Source organism: Dendrobates tinctorius, unplaced genomic scaffold (genome assembly GCF_039654945.1).
Source record: "Dendrobates tinctorius isolate UK_male_01 unplaced genomic scaffold, ASM3965494v1 ptg000091l, whole genome shotgun sequence".
Taxonomy (NCBI): Eukaryota; Metazoa; Chordata; class Amphibia; order Anura; family Dendrobatidae; genus Dendrobates; species Dendrobates tinctorius.
The window spans coordinates 1,543,494-1,563,775 of record NW_027361759.1 but is presented as its reverse complement, the minus strand read 5'-3'; the positions used below and the strand labels follow the sequence as shown (position 1 = coordinate 1,563,775).

General features: G+C 44.0%; 1 protein-coding gene across 1 annotated transcript in view; it reads right to left on the bottom strand.

Moving 5' to 3' along the window:
- Positions 1 to 989: 989 nt before the first annotated feature.
- Positions 990 to 20,282, bottom strand: part of PRPS2 (phosphoribosyl pyrophosphate synthetase 2) — a 119,020-nt gene continuing 99,727 nt past the window's right edge. Inside the window, exons 3-7 of the mRNA XM_073586158.1 lie at positions 11,759 to 11,857; positions 3,925 to 4,049; positions 3,610 to 3,783; positions 1,979 to 2,138; positions 990 to 1,659 (exon numbers count right to left, since the gene is read on the bottom strand). Coding sequence (XP_073442259.1) covers positions 1,567 to 1,659; positions 1,979 to 2,138; positions 3,610 to 3,783; positions 3,925 to 4,049; positions 11,759 to 11,857 — 651 coding nt within the window. The 3' untranslated portion in view covers positions 990 to 1,566. The remainder of the gene's footprint in view (positions 1,660 to 1,978; positions 2,139 to 3,609; positions 3,784 to 3,924; positions 4,050 to 11,758; positions 11,858 to 20,282) is intronic.

The following is a 20,282-nucleotide window of genomic DNA, read 5'->3' as shown; positions in this document are numbered from 1 at the left end:
GGGAGGACTCTGGGGGCAGACAGAGGGTAAGTATATCCCTATTTTTTATTTTAATTCTACTTTTTACAGGAATATGGTACCCAGGGCATGGAGGAGAGTCTCTTCTCCTCCAGACCCTGGGTACCATCCGCACATGAAGCGCTCACTTTACACATGGTGGGCCATAGCCACATGCGTAAAGCAAGCGTTTCAATGCAATCCTATGGAGGCGGAATCGCCGCAATAACACAGAATTAATGGAGATGCTGCGGATTTTACCGCTATGCGATTTTGCAGCGGAAAAATCGGCAGCATTGGCACATGGGACTGCGTTTTGTTAGCTTTTAAGCATTTCCACAGCTGTAAAAACGCAGCGGAAACGCTTAAAAAAAGCAACGTGGGCACACAGCCTAAAATGTAGATGGATGACAGGAAGCTTCTTTCTGATCCTTCCCTTGTCGTGTAGGTTAAAGTGAAAGAACACCACAGTACACAGGTCCACCAATTGGGATCTTCGGCTCAGATGCCCACAAAGAACTTTGCAGCATATTTTTAATAAGCTGCCATTTGCGTAATAGGGAAGAGTTACATTAGTGGAACAAACCCCTTTTTTGGTCTGAGTGCCACCATTGTAAGATTATCCCAAGGTCAGCAAGGCATTTCTATAATACACTTTCTTCTAAAAGACAACAGAGAGCTGCATTGTTATCTAGCCATCTCATCACTTTCTCTCTGGAGTGTTAAACAGAAAGGTGTCATTAAATATGTGCCAAAGAGAACTAGGGGCCACAGGTTGGGTACCACCAGTGTATGCTGTCAGACTGGGCTCCACTACAATTTTTGCGGTGATTTTTATTTCAATATAGTCAGATTTCTTGACCGCTTTTTTACAATTTCTTTCTGCATAAGAAAACATTAAAATCTTTGCAGTGGAGCCATGGGTTTCTACAGGCCTACCCAAACTGTCTTCCGTAAAGATTTTGAGAATAAGTAATATTATAAGAAATTGCTTCTATTTCCCCAACTTTTTTTTTCTTTTTAATTAGTATGAAAAGGACTTAGCACTTAAAAGTTTACATGAATACTATAAAAAGCCCCACAGTCTTGCAGAGGCAAATCCTGGAACTAGATATCTCCTAATATTAACAACTGCATAATGTACAAAATGGGATTTATTGCCCTATAATATTTCCCTACTGTTTCCAAACAACCCTAATTCCTCAAAGCTGTTCACTGGAAAAGTCAACATTCAAAATGTCAAAACTAGTCGGCAATATTCGCCAAAAATCAGCTCCTGCAAGTACACCGCCATAAATGTATCCAAAACATCCACAAAAGGTTTTATTAAATAGAAAACAAAAAAAGGGATGACCAGTTAGAACCCGGGGGCTGCTTTCAGCACACATGGAGAAAGTGGCCAAAATACTATCTGTTTGCTAAGCTGCACACTTCCCAGTATGGGGGGGCAGAAGGGTACAGTTTGCTTAAAATGCTAAGAGGCATTTTATCTGGCTTTTGGTTAAATATGCTTTAAATTTTTTTTATTTTTTTTTAGAGGAGGATTGTTGCATGCAACGAACAAATCTTTTATAATGGGACATGGCTGAAGAGGTACGACACCGATTCACCATTATGAGTCCTTCTAATCGCCTCTGCTAAAATCATGGATATGTCGATAACCTAAGGAATGAGAGGAAAAAAATAAAGTTAATAAACTTCCTTTTAACATTTCAGACTTTTACTGGCAGAGACATTTTGGTCGTTTCATTAGGGAAGTGGTCACAATGTAATATAGATCCCCCCGCGCTCTTAGTGTAGCTCTGCAACATTGGGTTGTGGAGACTATAGGACTTGAATTACTACAGTACAAATGACCTTGCTCACTCATGCTGCCTGGACACTTCTATGTAAATATAACACACTACCCGGGTGGTATAATGAAAAAAGAAAATTCCTCCATTCAAACTTTTTAATGAAAGGATAAGGATGGTTTCAGTACCTGGATCTTTGAGCAGTGCTTCATTTTATCTTCTTGTGGGATTGTGTTGGTTACGACTACAGCTTCAAACGCTGCGTTATTGATCCGAGAAATTGCAGGTCCAGAGAATATGCCGTGCGTTAAAATTGCATAAACTTTTGTGGCACCGGCAGAAAGTAACCTTTTACAAGGGAAAGAACACAGCTAAGTTACTAAATATATTACACATGTTCTCATGAAAAGAGAGGTGGCTGAAAAAATTACTGCAGCTTAGAAGGGGTTGGGTTTAAAAGAAAATGATTATTTTTTTTTTTTTATAAATGTATCACAATAAATCAACAAACCTTTAAGTTATAAGTTTATTTAGTGTCTTGGTCAATTACATTAAACGGCTGAAATTAAAGTTGTGGAAGAGGAGGTCTCCAAGAACCACCGCTGATCTAGCACAACCTCAATGTCCCTGCCATGGCTGCACTGTCAGAACAGGGTACAGAAACTAAAGTGCTACTATATGTGCAATTCATTTACAGTGTTTTAAAGGGGTTGACCGGTCACACTATATCCATGCCTTATCCCATATTGGTTTGGAGGTGGCCGACACCTAGCACATTCGCTTATCACCTGTTACAAGCTATTTCACAATAAATAAAATCAATATAAATTTCACATCCGAATAGCAAAACTGTTAAGAGGCTCAAATTCCATAAAACTCCATATATACCCTTTAAATTGATCTGCAAAGCACAGCTCCAATCACTATGTAGTGCCCAGGTACTGCAGACTAGCACGCATTTGTTTTAATACTAGTTGCATTAAACTGGAGTCGCTCTTCAGTAGCCACTACACATTGGATGAAGCTGCGCTTTTCAAGGAAAATGATGTAGGTCCAGGAAGTGAGGGGGAAAAAAATATTACATACGAATATATATGTTGTCTCCTACCTTTGTTGTCAGAAACATAGGGTATTTAAAGGGAATCTGTAACCCCTTTTTTGAGATATCATATAATGAGATCATTCAATTGTGTGTCACATAAGGATTCTCTTCGTACTTTTGCTTCCCCGACCCCGCACCTTTCATGCATCAATACCTTTTTATATCGGTTCAGATGTATGTAAACTGCCGCTGTCAGGTCCGCTGGGCGGGGCTTATTCACCTGCTCCCCCCTCCCTGTCTTGCGCTATGCATTTCTTCTTGTGTACAGCAAGATGGGGGGGGAGCAGTTGAATAAGCCCCGCCCATCGGACCGGACAGCGGCAGTTTACATACATCTGAACCGATATAAAAAAGGTATTTATGCATGAAAGGTGCGGGGTCAGGGGGAAGCAAAAGTACGAAGAGAATCCTTATGTGACACACAATTGAATGATGATATATGATATCTCAAAAAAAGGGGTGAAAGATTCCCTTTAAGAATATAAAAATTAACCATACCTGACATGCAACATCCATTGTGTTAACAAGATGAAATACTGTATTTATTTGTCAATTTTGTTCATTACTTGCATTATTCTTGATAAACTCTAGGTTAACAACACACTTGCTACTTCTAAATGGCTGGCACCAAGAGTAATATTACATAGTGAATTGGGCAAGCTTCTCTTACATTCTGGATTAAAACATGGTTTCCTTTATAAATATACCAAGACTCACTTGTCAGCAGCATGGCATATCGTGCCACATGTGTCCGCCATATCATCCACTAGAATAGCAATCCGGTCTTTTACATCTCCAACCAACACCATCCTGTCTACCTCATTGGCTTTCTTCCGCTCTTTGTGGATTAGTGCAAATTCAACATTAAGTCGGTCAGCAATTGAAGTTACCCTGCACAGCAATAAATGCATAATCTGCGTAAAATATAGGAAACAAATGATCTTGCACTAAGATCTGTGCTTGTTATAAGGTTCATCAACCATGTGTTTTACCTTACAACATACTAGTAAATGCTTTAATCACAGTACTTACCTCTTGGCACCCCCAGCGTCAGGGGACACAATAATACTATTCTTCCATTCAGGGATATTCTCTCTAACCCACTGGAGTACTGCAGGTTCAGCGTACAGGTTATCTACAGGAATGTCAAAGAAACCCTAAAAAATAAATACCAAATTAGAAAAGCATATATTGGAAAATAAAACATTTCGCCAGAATTCCTTCCTAGGTTATTGTCACCATAGAACTCAATCTGGGACATTTCTTTTCAAATCTGATGAAGCTGGATAATGTTACTACAATAGAGAACATATTTAGTTCACATTCTGCCACACACAAAAAAAAAAACACACTAGAAAAACTAGACAAAAAAGAAACCCCCCCCCCTTACACAATCATCCATCAATAGAAGAGAACCTATTTTAGACTAGATAACAAGAGTAAGAGCGAACACCTTGGACAGCGCATTATGATGCACAATTCCACCTGCTTTGTATAAAAAAAAAAAAAATCGCAATATTCCACCACTGCAACTTTTCATGAATCAAGAGTGTCTGGCCTAAACGCTGGTCTTAATAAATTGGGGTTGAAATGGCATAAAGTGATCAGTGTGTTTCATACTTTGCAGTCAAAGAAGGTTCTTTGGGTTCTTTTGCTCCAATTAAAAAAAAAACACACCAAACTATAATCCCTTTAGAATTTTGTCCTCTTTGCAAACAATGTCCACAGTCAGCATTGTAAAATTAATGATACATGGCTTGTGTTTTCATGTCCACGTTGGCCATTCTGACTTTGCCTACACTCATCTGCTCTGGTAAGGGGCGCAGGCATGTTTTAGACCATGATGCGCTAGTCCCAAGTTACAGCATACCGTAAATACTTTACATCAGGTAGGAGGCAGTGGGAGGAGGCTCAGGAAGTATACTCGGACCATTTTCTTGACAAAACTGAGCATAAACGTTTTTTCTATAAGCAGAAGTTCTTTGAGGCGGGAGAAAGTACGGGACACCTATTGGCTTATATTGGCTATTATTAAGGCACAGGAGGGCTTGGCCCATATATCGAGTTTACATAATACAGTGGGGGTAACTATCACAGATAATAAGGACATCTTAGAGTTTAAAAAGTACTATTCGGAACTGTATGCTTCTAGGGGCCCCGCCTTGCGAGAGAGAAATGGTCACATATCTGTCTAAAACTTCCTAAACTTTCTAAGCAGGCAGTTGAGGAGTTGGATAGGCCCCTGATGATTGAGGAGCTGGAGTATGCGCTTTCAGGGTTTCCAAATGAGAAGTCCCCAGGGTCGGACGATATCCCTGGTGAATTTTACAAACGCTTCAGTAGTGTTTTACTGCCTCTGCTGCTAAAAGTCTTTCAATCTGCAAGTGATACGGGACAGCTCCCTCCGTCCATGCTAGAGGCTATTATAGTGGTCATCCCTAAGCAGGGATCAGGGCTGTGGAGTCGGTAAGTCAAACCTGCGACTCCGACTCCTCAATTTCCCTTACACCGACTCAGACTCCACGACTCACATATATTGCTTATATTTAAGTGAAAAATTTATTGTAGAACGATGTGAACATCAGACATTTAACCATTTTTATGATACAATAATCAAGGTATTTAGATAGAACATAATATAAATTTATTGGAATACAACTTTAGAAAACAAAACTAATAAATTGTAAATATGTAATAACGTTTACATATACTGTGTGTGTGTGTGTGTGTGTGTGTGTGTGTGTGTATACACACACACACACACACACACACACACATATACACACACAAATTGTAATATACTATGTAAGTGGCAAAACACAGTTTTCAACAAAAACATACTAAATAACATTTGTGCAGTCTATGGATTTGTTCTAAGAAATAGAATTGCCTCCATCAGATCCTCCTTCATAGATGACCTCAAATCTGACCTAATAATTTTAAAGGCCAGGGAACAACCTCTCTACACTAACTTGGGTTGGAGGCAAAGCCGTAACCACATGGGCAACATCTCTAACAATTTCCAGGTAAAAATTATTTGCCCATGCACAGACAGTTTTGATGAACGGTTGAATTTTTCTATTTCTTTGAGAGCAAGTGAAACATTTTGTTGAAATATGGTCAATCTGCTTGCTATAGGAGACGGAGTGAAATCTTTTTCCTTGCGGCAACGCTTTGCCTACTCCATGTCATCCAAATACTTGTCAGTCAAACACCTCATCTGATGGGGATGAAGATATGGCAGCAGTATCACTGTCAGGATCCAAGTCCTCTTGCGTCTGGCAGTCCTCCTGTAGGCCACTCATCCTAACTGCTACCTCAGTCAGAGCTTCTTTTCCTTTAGTAAGCGGTTGATCTTCAAGCAGTATACGATGACTTGGGTCCACATAAACAGCTGCCAGAAAATTTTTTATTTTCCAATAGCTGTCTCTCTCCGTTTCATTGAAGCAGAAATACCATCTGCGATTAAACCTCCTCTTTGGGACAGGCAAAATAGCAAGTTCTTCCACTCCCTTATGAAAATGCCAGGAGTTAAATCCTCAGCTTGTAATTTTTTTAGTCACTGTAAATGGGTGATTAAGCAATTCCTTCAATTCAGCCACCTGTGTCCATTGACCTTCATTTAGGATGACCTGAGTGTTCGTCATATCTATAAGGAACGGTTTTCGTTCAAGCAATCGCTCAATCATTAAATAAGTGCTGCCCCACCGAGTGGCTTGATCGACAATTGCCCCTTTCCCAGCACGTCTCTTCAAGATGGAATCAATTTTAGGGGTTCTGGCGGCAATAACCAATTTCCTCACTTTTCCAATCAGATTTCCAGCATGTCCCACTTGCAGACTCTCTTATTGCCAGCTGCAGAGTGTGCACAACACAGCGCATGTGATGAATATGAAAGTGTTTTGAAGCACCTTCAACAAGATCATCTATTTCTACAGTATAATTTTGCTGTTCTTTTGTTGTAATATCTGTTTGTTCCTCAGTTACATGAACAGCACTGTGGCCTTCCATCTTAAACATACTGAATCCTACATTTTCTTCTAGCTGTTGTTCATTACTCTCATTCATCAGTTTAATTGTACTTATGATGTTTGAAGCATTGTCCGTTACAATAGCAAGAACCTGTTCTTGTGTGAATGTACCCTTAGATCAGGAATAGAACAGCCATTTATAGGACATTTCATAACTTTCCCAAATTCCTATGAAAAATTATTCAGCACATTGTGCATTGAACTATTGTACCCAATTTATTATATATTTTAGAAGTCGGAGTCGGTCTATTTTATTCCGACTCCACAGCCCTGGTAAGGTCCCCTCCATCCTGAATCTTACAGGCCCATTTCTCTACTCCAGACGGATGTTAAAATTCTTGCCAAAGTTCTCTCGGTCAGACTGGCTAAGGTTATTGCTGGGCTCATTCAGGATCAGTCGGGGGTTTGTGCCGGGGAAGTCGACTGCCATTAATTTGTGTCGGTTGTTCCTCAATATGCAGTTAAGTTCTCCTGAGGCGGGGGCCAGGGCAGTGCTATCGCTCGACGCAGCTAAAGCCTTTGATACGGTTGAGTGGAGTTATCTTTGGAAGATTTTAGAAAGAATGGGGTTTGGCCCTAAGTTCTGGGCCCTCATTAAGCTACTCTATAATAGTCCGGCAGCTAGGATTAGGGTTAATGGTGAGTTGTCTGGGGTGGTGGCGATGGGGAGGGGAACAAGACAGATGTCCTCTGTCGCCCCTCCTATTTGCCATCGCTATTGAACCCTTAGCATGTATTATTAGGGCCTCTAAGGAAGTGTGGGGATTTAGGGTGGGGGACCTGGAGGAACGCATCTCGCTCTATGCGGATGACATGCTTCTGTATCTGGGCGATGCCTCTTCCTCTATTAGACCAGTTATGGCTATCCTTGAGGAATTTGGTAAGTGGTCGGGCCTCCTTATAAACTGGAACAAATCGGTACTTATGCCTATAGACCCGTGTGTAGTCATACATAGGTTAGAGGAAACCAATATTAAACTGGTAACAGAATTTAAGTATCTGGGGATCAATGTTACAGCTAAACCTGTTGACTATGTGTCTCTTAATCTGACACCCCTGTTAGATTTGTAACTAAAATTGATGCATGGTGTAGACTTCCCCTATCAGTTGAGAGGAAATCTCATCAAAATGGTTTTAATGCCCCAACTGCTCTATATACTTCACAACTCCCCGGTGTTGATCCCGGCATGGTGCTTTCAGAGGGCTCATAGGTTATTCAGACAATTATTTTGGAAAAAAAAAGCAGGCTCGAATCCGTCTGGAGTACCTACAAAGAGAAAAAGCAAATGGGGGGCTGGCTATCCCGAATGCTTGGATCTACTACCTGGCGACTCAGATTCAGCAACTGAAGGGTTGGGATCAGTGTGGTGCACTGGAGAAAAATAGGCGACTGGCAATTCAGAATAGTCCATGGAGAGTACCAATGTATATGGTAGATGCCCGGGGAGAGGGAAACAAATTATCTCAAGCTCCAACTCTGGCCATGATCTGTAAGGTTTGGGATAGAGGAAAGCAGCTGTTGGGTGGCTCTTTGTTTACACCATTGTGGCATAATCCTAGTCTTCTGGAATTTCAAACTTTAGAAGGGTACTCTGATTGGGAGGCGAAGGGGGTGATGACAGTGGCACACATTCAGTCTAATACATTAAAACAGTTTGAACAACTGCGCACTGAATTTAACATTCCCCATAGGTTTTTCTACAGATTTTTACAGCTCCTGCATGCGTATGCAGCTCAAATCAAAACTAGAGAGATCTAAAGGGCATGTGACACTAAGAGATATCGCTAGCAATATCGCTATAACTAGTGACGTTATAGCGATATTGCTAGCGATATCGCTGTGTCTGATACTTACCTCCGACCCGCTCCCCCGCTGGTTATCGCTGATCGCGCAAGAACGTCCTGGACCGTTTCTCGTCGTCTGCTTCCTGCGGCGCTTCCTGCTGTGACGACGAGCGACGCGTGGAGCCAGGCGGGAGGACGCAGGATCGCCTGGTGTGACAGGTAAGTAGCGACCCCCGTCCCCAGCGATGTCGCTAGTGAGATCTGCCTGTGTGGCAGCTCACTAGCGACCACTTAGCGATGCACCAGCGATCCTGACCGCGTCATATCACTGGTCGGGATCGCTGGTACATCGCTAAGTGTGACAGTACTCTTAGTATAGACCCTAATCCCTTGATAATGTTGGTGGGGAGGCTTGGGCTCCAGAAGAGGACTGATTTCCTCCATCTACAGAATACTTCTCAATGCATTCCACGATAAGTACCCCCTTTGCACCAAAGCTAGATGGGAGGAGGTTGTTGGCCAGCTCTCAGATGATCAATGGGAATGTGGGACAGTGCCCTGTCTTTCGCTATCGGAGGCCCAGAGATTATCGCAGGTGTATCTAATACATAGGAAATATAAAACGCCTGCGTTCTTGCACAAAATCACGATAAGGAGTGAATCGTGCTGCCCCCGATGTAACCCACCTGATGCACACCTTATGCATATGTTCTGGGAGTGTCCTCAGCTTGGACGGTTCCGGAATAATGTTCTGAATACGTTGGCAAGAGTTTATGGTACAAGATTTCTCCCTGATCCAAAGGTCTGTGTGCTGGGTATTATACCGGATGTTCCTGTGGAAGACCCGCTGGCGATTGGTATGGCTAGAATTCTATATATAGCATGGAAAACTATTGCCTTGAACTGGAAGCAATCTGCACCCCCGACGGTGGAGGAGTTTATTAATAGAGTCAATAGTTCAATAAGGCTGGAAAAAGGAGTGTATATTAAAAGAAAAGCTATCGGAAAACTTGATAAAATCTGGAGCCCCTGGCTTAACACCTCGGGTTTGCCATCCCAAATTTTTCTGCTGGAGAATCTGTTCCCTATGTTTCGTTAATTATGGTACCCCTTACTCCCTCTTGGTTCCATATGATCTCTTGCTTTATGAATAGGTTTCATGAATATGTCTATTGCTCATTTTCTACTATGTGCCTGACTGTTCATAGTTCTATGCTGTACAAGTCTTATCTTGTTTCATAATGTCCCCCTTAAAAAATAGGTGTTTTTTTTGTGTATTTCTCCTTTTTCTACTATACATTTATAGGTCACATTCTAAGGGACCCATGGTTATATTAGTTATAATTTAATAATTGGGGGGGGGGGGGGGAGAGTTGGGTTGTGTATAAGAGGTATGTCTCAAATCTGTATGTTAAAACTGTGTGTGCCTTGTCTCAATTTTGGAAGTTAAAACGGTTTAATAAAAATAATCTGATTTAAAAAAAAATACTTTACATCAGGGATTGGAGCCAAGGCAGTAGAAGGTAATAATGAATGGGCCTCATCATCTGTAGTGGAAGTCCAAACTAAAATTAAACACAGCTCCTTTAGTGTCCTGACCTCTCAACACCGTGAGGCAGTGACGGGTGTTATATGCGAGGGACGCTATGTATCCCCCAAGATGTGCATAGAAGCGTATTAAGGCCACTGGAGTGCATTGCAGTCACAGATATAGCTGTGGTTGCAATGCAGAATAAAAGTGTGAACTTGGACAAGCTATTTGCCCAAGGCAGATTTAAGAAAAACCGGCATGGGCTTTTATTTTTGGAGCGAACTACAGGATGGTAGTGGGGCAGTTTGCTCCCTCCAGCCCGGGTCTTACAAGTGGCCCATGGCCACAGTTTCCATTTAAAAACCCCGCAGAAAAGGGTTGGGTGTGTCGGTGTTTGTTTGTAACCGGCAGAGCAGGTGGCTCTGCAGCAGCCGGCTTGTGTGAGGTAACACAGAGCCAAAAGAAGCAAATGCCTGGCACCCCTCAGCATGACATGGTGGTGCAGTCGCCCACAGCAACAGGTCTCAGATACAGACTGTTTTGACGCCTCGGCTGCGATCCGGAGGATACAGTGCGCTTTTCATTTTGTGAGTTTTTGGACATTAAATACGTTTGCTTTGAACTTTCCTGGGTCACTGCCTCATTACTGCACGGTGTGAACACCGCTGCACTATACAACATAACTGATGCATGTCGTACTTGCTGTGATCTCATAATCTATATATTACTACACCCAGTGAAAAGACTGCAGCATATGACCTCTGGATTTAGGAACTAAATCTTTACCAAAATTCATGTGAAATCTGATGTGTGTACACACCCTTTGCTAGGATAGTATAAGGAGAGTTATGCAGTGCTTTACAGAGCAATTCAAGTGAAGTTTTTACTGTAGATAATATGGATGTCATCTTGTTCAAAGCAAAGATCTAAAAAAGACTTAAGACTGAAAAATTCTCCTCCACCATAATGGAAATTGGAGACTTTTTCCCAATTTATACTGGGAGATGTGCGCTGCGAAGCTAAGAAACTTGTGATGTCCAAACAGCTTCCGCTCATTATGAGAAAATTCTCATATGTGAGCTCATTTCACCTGAACAGATAATGTAAAAGCTGGCTTTAAAATGAATGAAATGTGAAGATTCTACATTTAGGCATTACTACATAGTGTGACATGCAGGCATAAGGGAGCTAGAAAGGGGGCTTTACAACTTGCCTTACATAAGAGGTTTTATATCTATGACTCGTCACATGTCCCTGCCACTTCTGCTTGCTCTGGTGGGCACAAGCAGGAAGTGTCTTCATTTAGATACACATCACACCATCTGCCATCTCAGGGAACCACACATGGTGGGGACGGCACACGATTTAGGTTTCCAATAGTTGACCAACTACTGTACATTTTCTTTTAGGTTCAAATAATCAATGCAGCAGCAACTGAAACTTACAGGCCCTTATTACACTGCTCACAGATCTGGAGCAAGAAGTAGTGGAACTGCTACCTTTATTCTATATTATATACCTGTATCTGAGAGGCATGGAGATCCATGGTGATGATGTGATCCGCTCCAGCAACAGAAAGCATGTTTGCCACCAGCTTGGCAGATATAGGTGCACGGCTCTGTAGGAATAAAAATATAGGTGATGAACAATGCGACAAAATAACTAATACTTACATCAGGGTGCCCATGCCATCGTGGCTTTAGATAGCCATTCTAATCTACATGGATACTGAAAATGCAATGTTCAATCCGCAGTATGAAAACCTTCATATGGTAAAGGGTGCCACAGTGCTACATAAATGGACTCCTGACTTAACCAGGACCCATCACTTGCCATAAATGTGTCTTTTCCTGATGTAAAAGCTGATGCTCTACTGAATATGACAATTTTTTTGTTCATGCACCTCGCCATTTCTGAGATATGGCCACCTCTCTTCTGCATGTAAATTTAGTCTTATTATCAGACTATGCAAAAACTTTCAGATTACTTCTGTGGAGAAGAGTTACTGAATCCCACGTGAACTGAAGAAAAAGGACAGATGGCGTAGTTACACTAGCTAAGAAAAAATGACTGTTACAGAACCCCCCCAGCACCCTGAATAGGAGATGCATGTATGATAGTTGTAATGTGAGATGTATGCCCTTAATGCAGCAACCGACTGGCTGCGACCTCTAGGCAGAAGTAAACGAGATATCCCACTTTTGACCTCCCCCCACCTTTGTAAATCCCACGGCTATTGTAATGTACGTCTGGCGTCTTAACCCTGCTATTCTGTTCGTTACCACTATACACTTGTTGGGCTACTTTCACACTTGCTTTTTTTGCAGCGCGTTTTTCACGCAAAAAATGCATACAAATGCTGCGTTTTTTTCAAGCATTTTTATGCGCATGCATGAAAAAAAACAGCGTTTTTATGCGTTTTTACCGCATTTGCGTTTTTCCCAACATTAGTTGGCCCCTCACACTAACCCAAACCATGACTTTACTAACCCTTAACCAAACCATACCCTAACCCTTAACCAAACCATACTAACCCTAACCCTTAACCAAACCATACTAAACCTAACCCTAACCCTTAACCAAACTCTACTAACCCAAACCCTAACTAACCCTAAACCCTAACCCTTAACCAAACCATACCAACCCTAACCCCCCTTAACTAACACTAACTCTAACCCAAACCCCTAATTTCCATTGTCTAACCAATGGTCAACAAAAAAAACGCATGCGCAAAAAAAGCATACATGAGCATGCCAATGCGCACATATGCACACCCATAGACTTATAATGGGTGTCTTGCTGTAAAAAAACACATTGCACGCATGCGTTTTTTTTGAGGCAAGTCGGACGCCCAAAAAATGCAACAGGATGCATTTTGTGCGCCCGAGCGCACACCACAAAAAAACGCATGCGCGTAACAACGCATACAAAAGCATGTGTATGCGCACATAAGCGCACCCCATGCAAAAAATAGGAAAAAAAAGCGCATGCGTTTTTTAGCGCTAAAATACAGCGCAAAAAAACGCAAGTGTGAAACCAGCCTTATGTTCCGGTCATTTTTGACCGGACCTAATAAAGTCTTGATTTTTAGCTAAGTGTTTTAATTGAATAATTTTTGCAGCATTATATTGTATGTGGACCTGGTTGTTTATAAACAAATGAAAAATGGGAAAAAAAACTACTTTTTATTTTTTTTGTGTCAACACATTTAACATGGCTTTATTGGAATATTTATGCATATTGCATATTTAACGATGATCCTTCAGAACTCTGTTGTCTGTATATGTCCTCTCTGCTCTCTCCAGCTGGACTGAAAATGAAACTGGATAGACTACTATGGCAATTGTCTACTGATAAGATAAAATAAAACACCCCCCACCCTTTAGGATAAGAGCTCAGAGTAAAGCGCAAACACTTTTCAGACAGAATTTATTAGTACTCTTTCAGGTCAGCATTTCACAGAAATTAGATCAGGGAACACAAGTAAAAAAAGAGAATATGTTCATTTACAATATGAAATGTTGAGAACTGAATTGAACTATTTTACATGAACAGCAGGATAAAAATATTTGGCACATAACTATACTGGAAGGTAATCCATCAGCAGTATTGTAATGAGAAAATGTATGTATGTGTAAATCTGCATGGACCAAAAGGACCTAAATAAATTGATAAATAGTAGTAGATGTAATATATAGTCCAAAATGAGATTATGTCTCCCTTATTTTACTCATAAAATGGCTGGAGATCACTATAAAAGGCTATCGGTCATTTTTGACCGAACAGTACAAGTGTATAAAAAATTGTGCAGCACAAAGAAAAAAAAAAAAAGTACCCATAGTAAGAACCCCTCAAATGAGGAAAAGTCAATCAACCACAAGTTTCAGAACCGCATCTTGAATATTGTGAAAAATATTAAAGTTCAAAATCGGTCGTTTTTGACTGAACATAACAGCAGGGTTAATTGGAGCCTGTTATCTACTGGCCTGACACATATTGATTGTCCTGCCCTCTGTATGTATATATATTCTGAGACCGATGAGTAAAATGTTGTCACACTGGAAATATGTGGAGAAGCAGTTATCTTTTATATGTTCCCATGTTACAAAGCCTTTCGAGCAAGCGCCCTTCATTCAGAAGTGAGAAAAAGCAGAGTGGACCTCCTGAGAAACGGGGTGGTAATGTAAAGCGGTATTACAGCACAGAAGACCCCGTTACACTGGTGGCAGCAGCGGGATATGATACCCCGTCTATAGGAGTAAAGGACTGAATGGAAAACTACCAGAAGTTAAAGAGGAATACATTAAAAGACCTGGTGGAAGCTCGAGGGTTAATCGCCAGCAACAAAATAAAAGCGGATTTGATAGCAGCCATCATGGAACACGACAGTGCAGCGCCTCCCAATGTGAACGTGGAAGAGACTGAATTCCAGATGGAGGTAAAGAGCAGTCTGGCGTTCTATGGCCCAAACCCTGCAGTAGAGATCGTACGAGAGTTGATGGCTGATGTGCGTACTGATCTGAAGGAAAAGATGGCAGAGCGGACCTGGATAGAGCTAGCCAAGATGGAGAAGGCAGAGCGGAGAGAGGAGAGTCAGCGAGCAGGGGGAGCTCTGGCCTCCGCCCAGGTACCATCAGCAGTAAGCCACAAAAAATCCAGTATAATGCCTTCCAACAGTTGGGGGAGGCAGAGGAAGACATTGATGGCTTTCTGCAGGACTTTGAGTGGCAGTGTGCCCTTCATCAAGTGAAGCCGGAGAATTGGGTTCAGGTTCTGGCCAGCAAGCTGACAGGCCGGGCAGCGGACGCCTATCGCATGCTACCTGATGAGAACTGCATGGACTATGAGCGGGTCAAAGAAGTGATCTTGGCCTGGTATGCGCTGACATCAGAGGCATACCACCAAAAGTTCCGCGGACTTATAAAACAGGTAACAGATACCCATGCTGAATTGGCCTGTAAACTACAGCGGTCACTGCTACAATGGGTTCAAGGGAGCCAAGAAACAACTAAGGAGGACGTCCTCCAGCTCTTCTTGTTAGAACAATTCTTTACTGGACTAAACCCCGAGACACAAGAATGGCTTCGGGACAGAAGGCCAATGACTCTTGAGGAGGTCGCTCGTCTGGCCGATGAACATCATGATGCCAGGAGGTCTCAGTTGTCAGGATCAAAGACTGTCACTAGGGGCCCTCCTATGGGTCTGGAGGCCCCTAATCCACAGAAGATTGTTGGGGGACCAGCTAAGACCCCGCTTAACAGGGTCCCCCTGGGGTGCGATGCCACACCTGCCATCAGCTGGGCCACCTGCAAAGACAATGTCCCAACCGGACTCAGCGTACCCAGTGGCCAAAGGGGGGGGGGGGGGGGGAGATGGCTACCGTCAACCAAGACGCTGTACACTACTACCAGGGTGAAGCTGACCCGGCATTGGGGGCTATGACTAATCCGAGGATGAAAGAGATGGAGGAAGTGCTGCATGAAGTAGACCCTGTGCAGGCATCCCGGGCAGTTAATAAACAACAGCATCGACAGGCTGTGTGGGTTAATGGGAAATGTATGCAGGAACTAAGAGATTCCAGAGCAACTTTGACCCTTGTGAAGCCTCATTTCGTCCGGGACCAAGAGAAGACGGACCGGACAGTGGTCGTCTGTATAGCAGGGGGAGCCATACATAGACTGCCCACTGCCAGGATTCACCTGAACTGGGGAGTTGGGGATGGCCTTGTTGAGGTCGGCCTGATGGAGGATTTGCCTGCAGACGTCTTGCTGGGAAATGACTTGGGGCCCATGTTGTCTGCATTCTCGGTTGCCCCTCTGGCTGAGACCTATCCTGTGACCACCCGGAGACAAGCTCGAGCTGCGGAGGCGGAATCACACTTAGAGGAGGCCCAGGTAAGACACCCCAGCCCTACACGTATTCCCATAGCCAGACATTTCTTGGGCCACCCCAGCTGAGTTTAAAAGGGAGGTACTTGAGGATCCCTCATTACAGGTGTATTGTGGGAAGGCACAGGAGGGGAGAGTACTGGAAGGGGAACAGTTTGTATGGCATCAGGGACTCCTCTACCGGGTTACAGAGCAGCGCCACACAGGGACGAGACCCACTATAAAACGACAGATGGTAGTTCCCAAGAAATATAGGCAGGAGCTACTGCGAATCTCTCATGACATACCCTTGGCCGGGCACCTCGGCGTCAGTCGCACCAGGCATCGTCTGACACAAAACTTCTTTTGACCGGGGGTAACTTATGATGTTCGTCAGTACTGCCAGACCTGTGATAGTTGCCAGCGCATTGGCAAGAGGGGAGATCACTGCAAGGCCAAACTACACACCCTCCCCATTGTGGAGGAGCCATTTAGCCGAGGAGCGGTCGATCTGATAGCGCCGTTAGCCAAACCCAGTCCGTCAGGGAAAAAGTATATATTGACAGTGGTAGATTATGCCACACAGTATCCAGAGGCGGTTGCATTACCTAACATACTGGCAGAGACAGTGGCGGCTGCCCTGCTCCAGGTTTTCTCACGGGTTGGATTTCGCCAGGAGGTTATCTCGGACCAGGGTACCCAGTATACAGCAGAGGTGACCAACCAACTGTGGAAGCTGTGCGGCATAAAGTCCATTAGAAGCACCCTGTACCACCCGCAAACCAATGGGTTATGTGAACGTTTTAACAGAACATTAAAACAACTCATTGGGACTTTTACAAGGACCTACAGGGACTGAGAAAAATTCTTGCCACACCTCTTGTTTGCCTATCGGGAGGTGCCCCAAGAATCCACGGGCTTCTCCCCGTTCAAACTGTTATACAGGAGGCGGGTAAGGGGACCCCTAGACTTAGTGCGAGAACACTGGGAAGGGGTGGAATTCCGGGACCGCCTACAGGAGCTGACTCCGGCTGTACGTGGGAACATGAAGGCGGCCCAACGGCGCCAGCGCGTATGGTACGATCGGAGGGCCAGAGAACGCACCTTTGAGATAGGACAGAAGGTCCTGGTGTTTGAACTTGTTCTGCCTAGTTGGTTCTAAGCTGCATGGCAGGGGCCCTACCAGGTAGTGGGGAAAATAGCCGACACCACCTACAATGTCGCCGATTGTGACGACCCCAGGGTTATCCGCATGTTCCACGTGAACATGATGAAGCCCTGCCGGGAACGCCCTGAAGAGGTAGTGGCCATCTGTGCACCCGAAGCAGAGGATTTAGCAGGACTCCCCTTGCCTGATGTTTAAGGGGAGAGGACTCAGTCTAAAACATGGGACCAGGTACACTTGGGAGAAAACCTAGGGCCCCGGGAGAGACAGCATGCGGAGGCGTTGAGGCAGCGACGGAGGATGGTTTTCAGAGAGACCGGGGTACACCCGCCTGGCACAACACAAGGTTGAGACCCAGGATCAGACCCCCCTGAGACAACCCCCCTTCCGCGTCCCTGAGTCTGTACGAGAAGGGATGCGATAGGAGATACAAGAGATGCTGCGTTTAGGGGGTCATTGAAGAGTCAGATAGTCCCTGGGCATCCCCAGTAGTGTTAGTGCCCAAGAAGGATGGGACTACCCGGTTTTGTGTAGACTATCGCAAGCTAAATGAGAAAACGGTGACGGATGCGTATCCCATGCCGAGTGTTGATGAGTTGTTAGACCGGCTGGCGGGGGCAAAGTATTTGACCACCATCGATCTATGCAAAGGCTATTGGAAGATCCCCCTAAGTCCTGACGCTATTTCCAAGTCTGCATTTGTCACCCCGTTCAGCTTATTCCAGTTTCGAGTTATGCCATTCGGGATGAAGAATGCCCCTGCAACCTTCCAGAGGCTGGCTGACCGGCTTCTGGATGGTCTTAAGGACTATGCTTGTGCCTACCTGGATGACATCGCCATCTACAGCGCGACATAGGATGAGCATCTAAATCACCTAGAGACAGTATTGGACAGGATCCACAAGGCCGGAATCACCTTGAAACCCAACAAGTGTCACGTGGGCAAAGCAGAGGTTCAGTATTTAGGACATTGGGTGGGAAGTGGGAAACAGCAACCAGAACCAGCCAAGATTGAGGCCATAGCCAAATGGCCCACCCCACGCACTAAAATCCAGGTCATGGCGTTTCTAGGGACAGCCGGGTATTTTAGGAAATTTGTCCCCAATTACAGCAGCGTAGCCAAGCCCCTCACTGATCTGACCTGTAAGAACCTCCCCCGCCAGGTAACCTGGACCCCCGAGTGTGAGAAAGCCTCCCGCCAGCTAAAGGACGCCCTCACAAGTACCCCGGTATTGGCCGCACCTGATCCAACTAAACGTTTCTTGGTTCACACAGACGCTTCTATGTTTGGATTGGGGGCAGTGCTGAGCCAAGTCGGGCCGAACGGTCAAGACCACCCGATAGCTTACCCGAGTCGGAAACTACTGCCCCGCGAAGTAAGCTATGCGGCCATCGAGAAGGAGTGCCTGGCAGTAGTATGGGCACTCAAGAAGTTACATTCAACCATATTTGTTTGGACGACAGTTTTCCCTCCTAACGGACCATTATCCCCTAGTGTGGCTTAATCGAGTCTCTGGAGACAATGCCAGATTACTGCGGTGGAGTTTAGCCCTACAACCTCTAGACTTCACCATCCACTACAGACCCGGCAACAAAATGGTAAAGCTGATGGACTAAGCCGACAAACGGAACTTGTACCAACCCCATAGACTTCGGTCATCCCCAAGCCGATCCGTTAAGGATCAGACTGTGTATGCCGAGCGGGTCGCTGAAAAGGGGGAGCCGTATTACAGAACCCCCCAGCACCCCGAATAGGAGATGCATGTATGATAGTTGTAATGTGAGATGTATGCCCTTAATGCAGCAACCGACCGGCTGCGACCCCTAGGCAGAAGTAAACGAGATATCCCACTTCTGAACTCCCCCCACCTTTGGAAATCCCACGGCTATTGTAATGTACGACTGGCGTCTTAATTGGAGCCCGTTATCTACTGGTCCAACACATATTGATTGTCCTGCCCTCTGTATGTATATATATTCTGAGACCGATGAGTAAAATGTTGTCACACTGGAAATACGTGAAGCCGTGATCTTTTATATGTTCCCATGTTACAAAGCCTTTCGAGCCAGCGCCCTTCATTCAGAAGTGAGGAAAAGCAGAGTGGACCTCCTGAGAAACGGGATGGTAATGTAAAGAGGTATTACAGCACAGAAGACCCCTTTACAATGACAATTTATGGTAAGTGGCAGGTTCTTTTCAGTTAAGGAAAAACTGCTAGATGAACACTGAACGTTTTTCCTTTTCCAAAAAAAAAAAAAAAAAAAGCTTTACAGAAATGAACACATGACACTACAAAAAGTAGATACTTACAAATCCCATTCACTACACAGGTATAGCTATCCGCTGCATTAAGAAGCAAATAGTAACCAGTAATGGGATTTTCCAGAGCCCATGACGGCACCACACAACAGAGGTGGATCCACCCATCAAGGACAGGAACCTACTGAACTAAAAGGGTGGACCCTATTACCCTGCATCACTTGGGTTACAGAGCATGAGAGGACCTCTTACAGTTATATGCACATACCATTATCAGATCATAAGCAAACACCATCTGAAATACACACCTAGAATTCGATTAGTGCATACCCAAACCAGTGCTGGGGGAGGGGGAGAGTGGAACATAAGGGTGCCATTGATTTTGTCTTTTCCTTTTACCCCATGATAGCACCACAAAAGAGATTTACAGAGAAAACAAATCCACCTTTGGGAAGGACCACCGCTTACAGAACCCTTCACCCAAAAGATAGAACAGCAGAAGAGGTCAGATCAGCGAATAGTGTTTATAGAAAGTTGAAGGAGAGGACCATGTTGCCGCCTTACATGACTGATTGATAGGCACTTCTGCCTTCTCTGCCAAAGAAAGTTGCGACAGAACAAGCTTTTAATGACTGAACTACCACTAAAGGAGTAGGCTAACTTAATGGCGTCCCTAAACCATATAGCTAGAGAACCTCTAGAGACTTCAAGGCCTTTCCTAGGGTGAAGGAAGGAAACAATTATCGGGTTG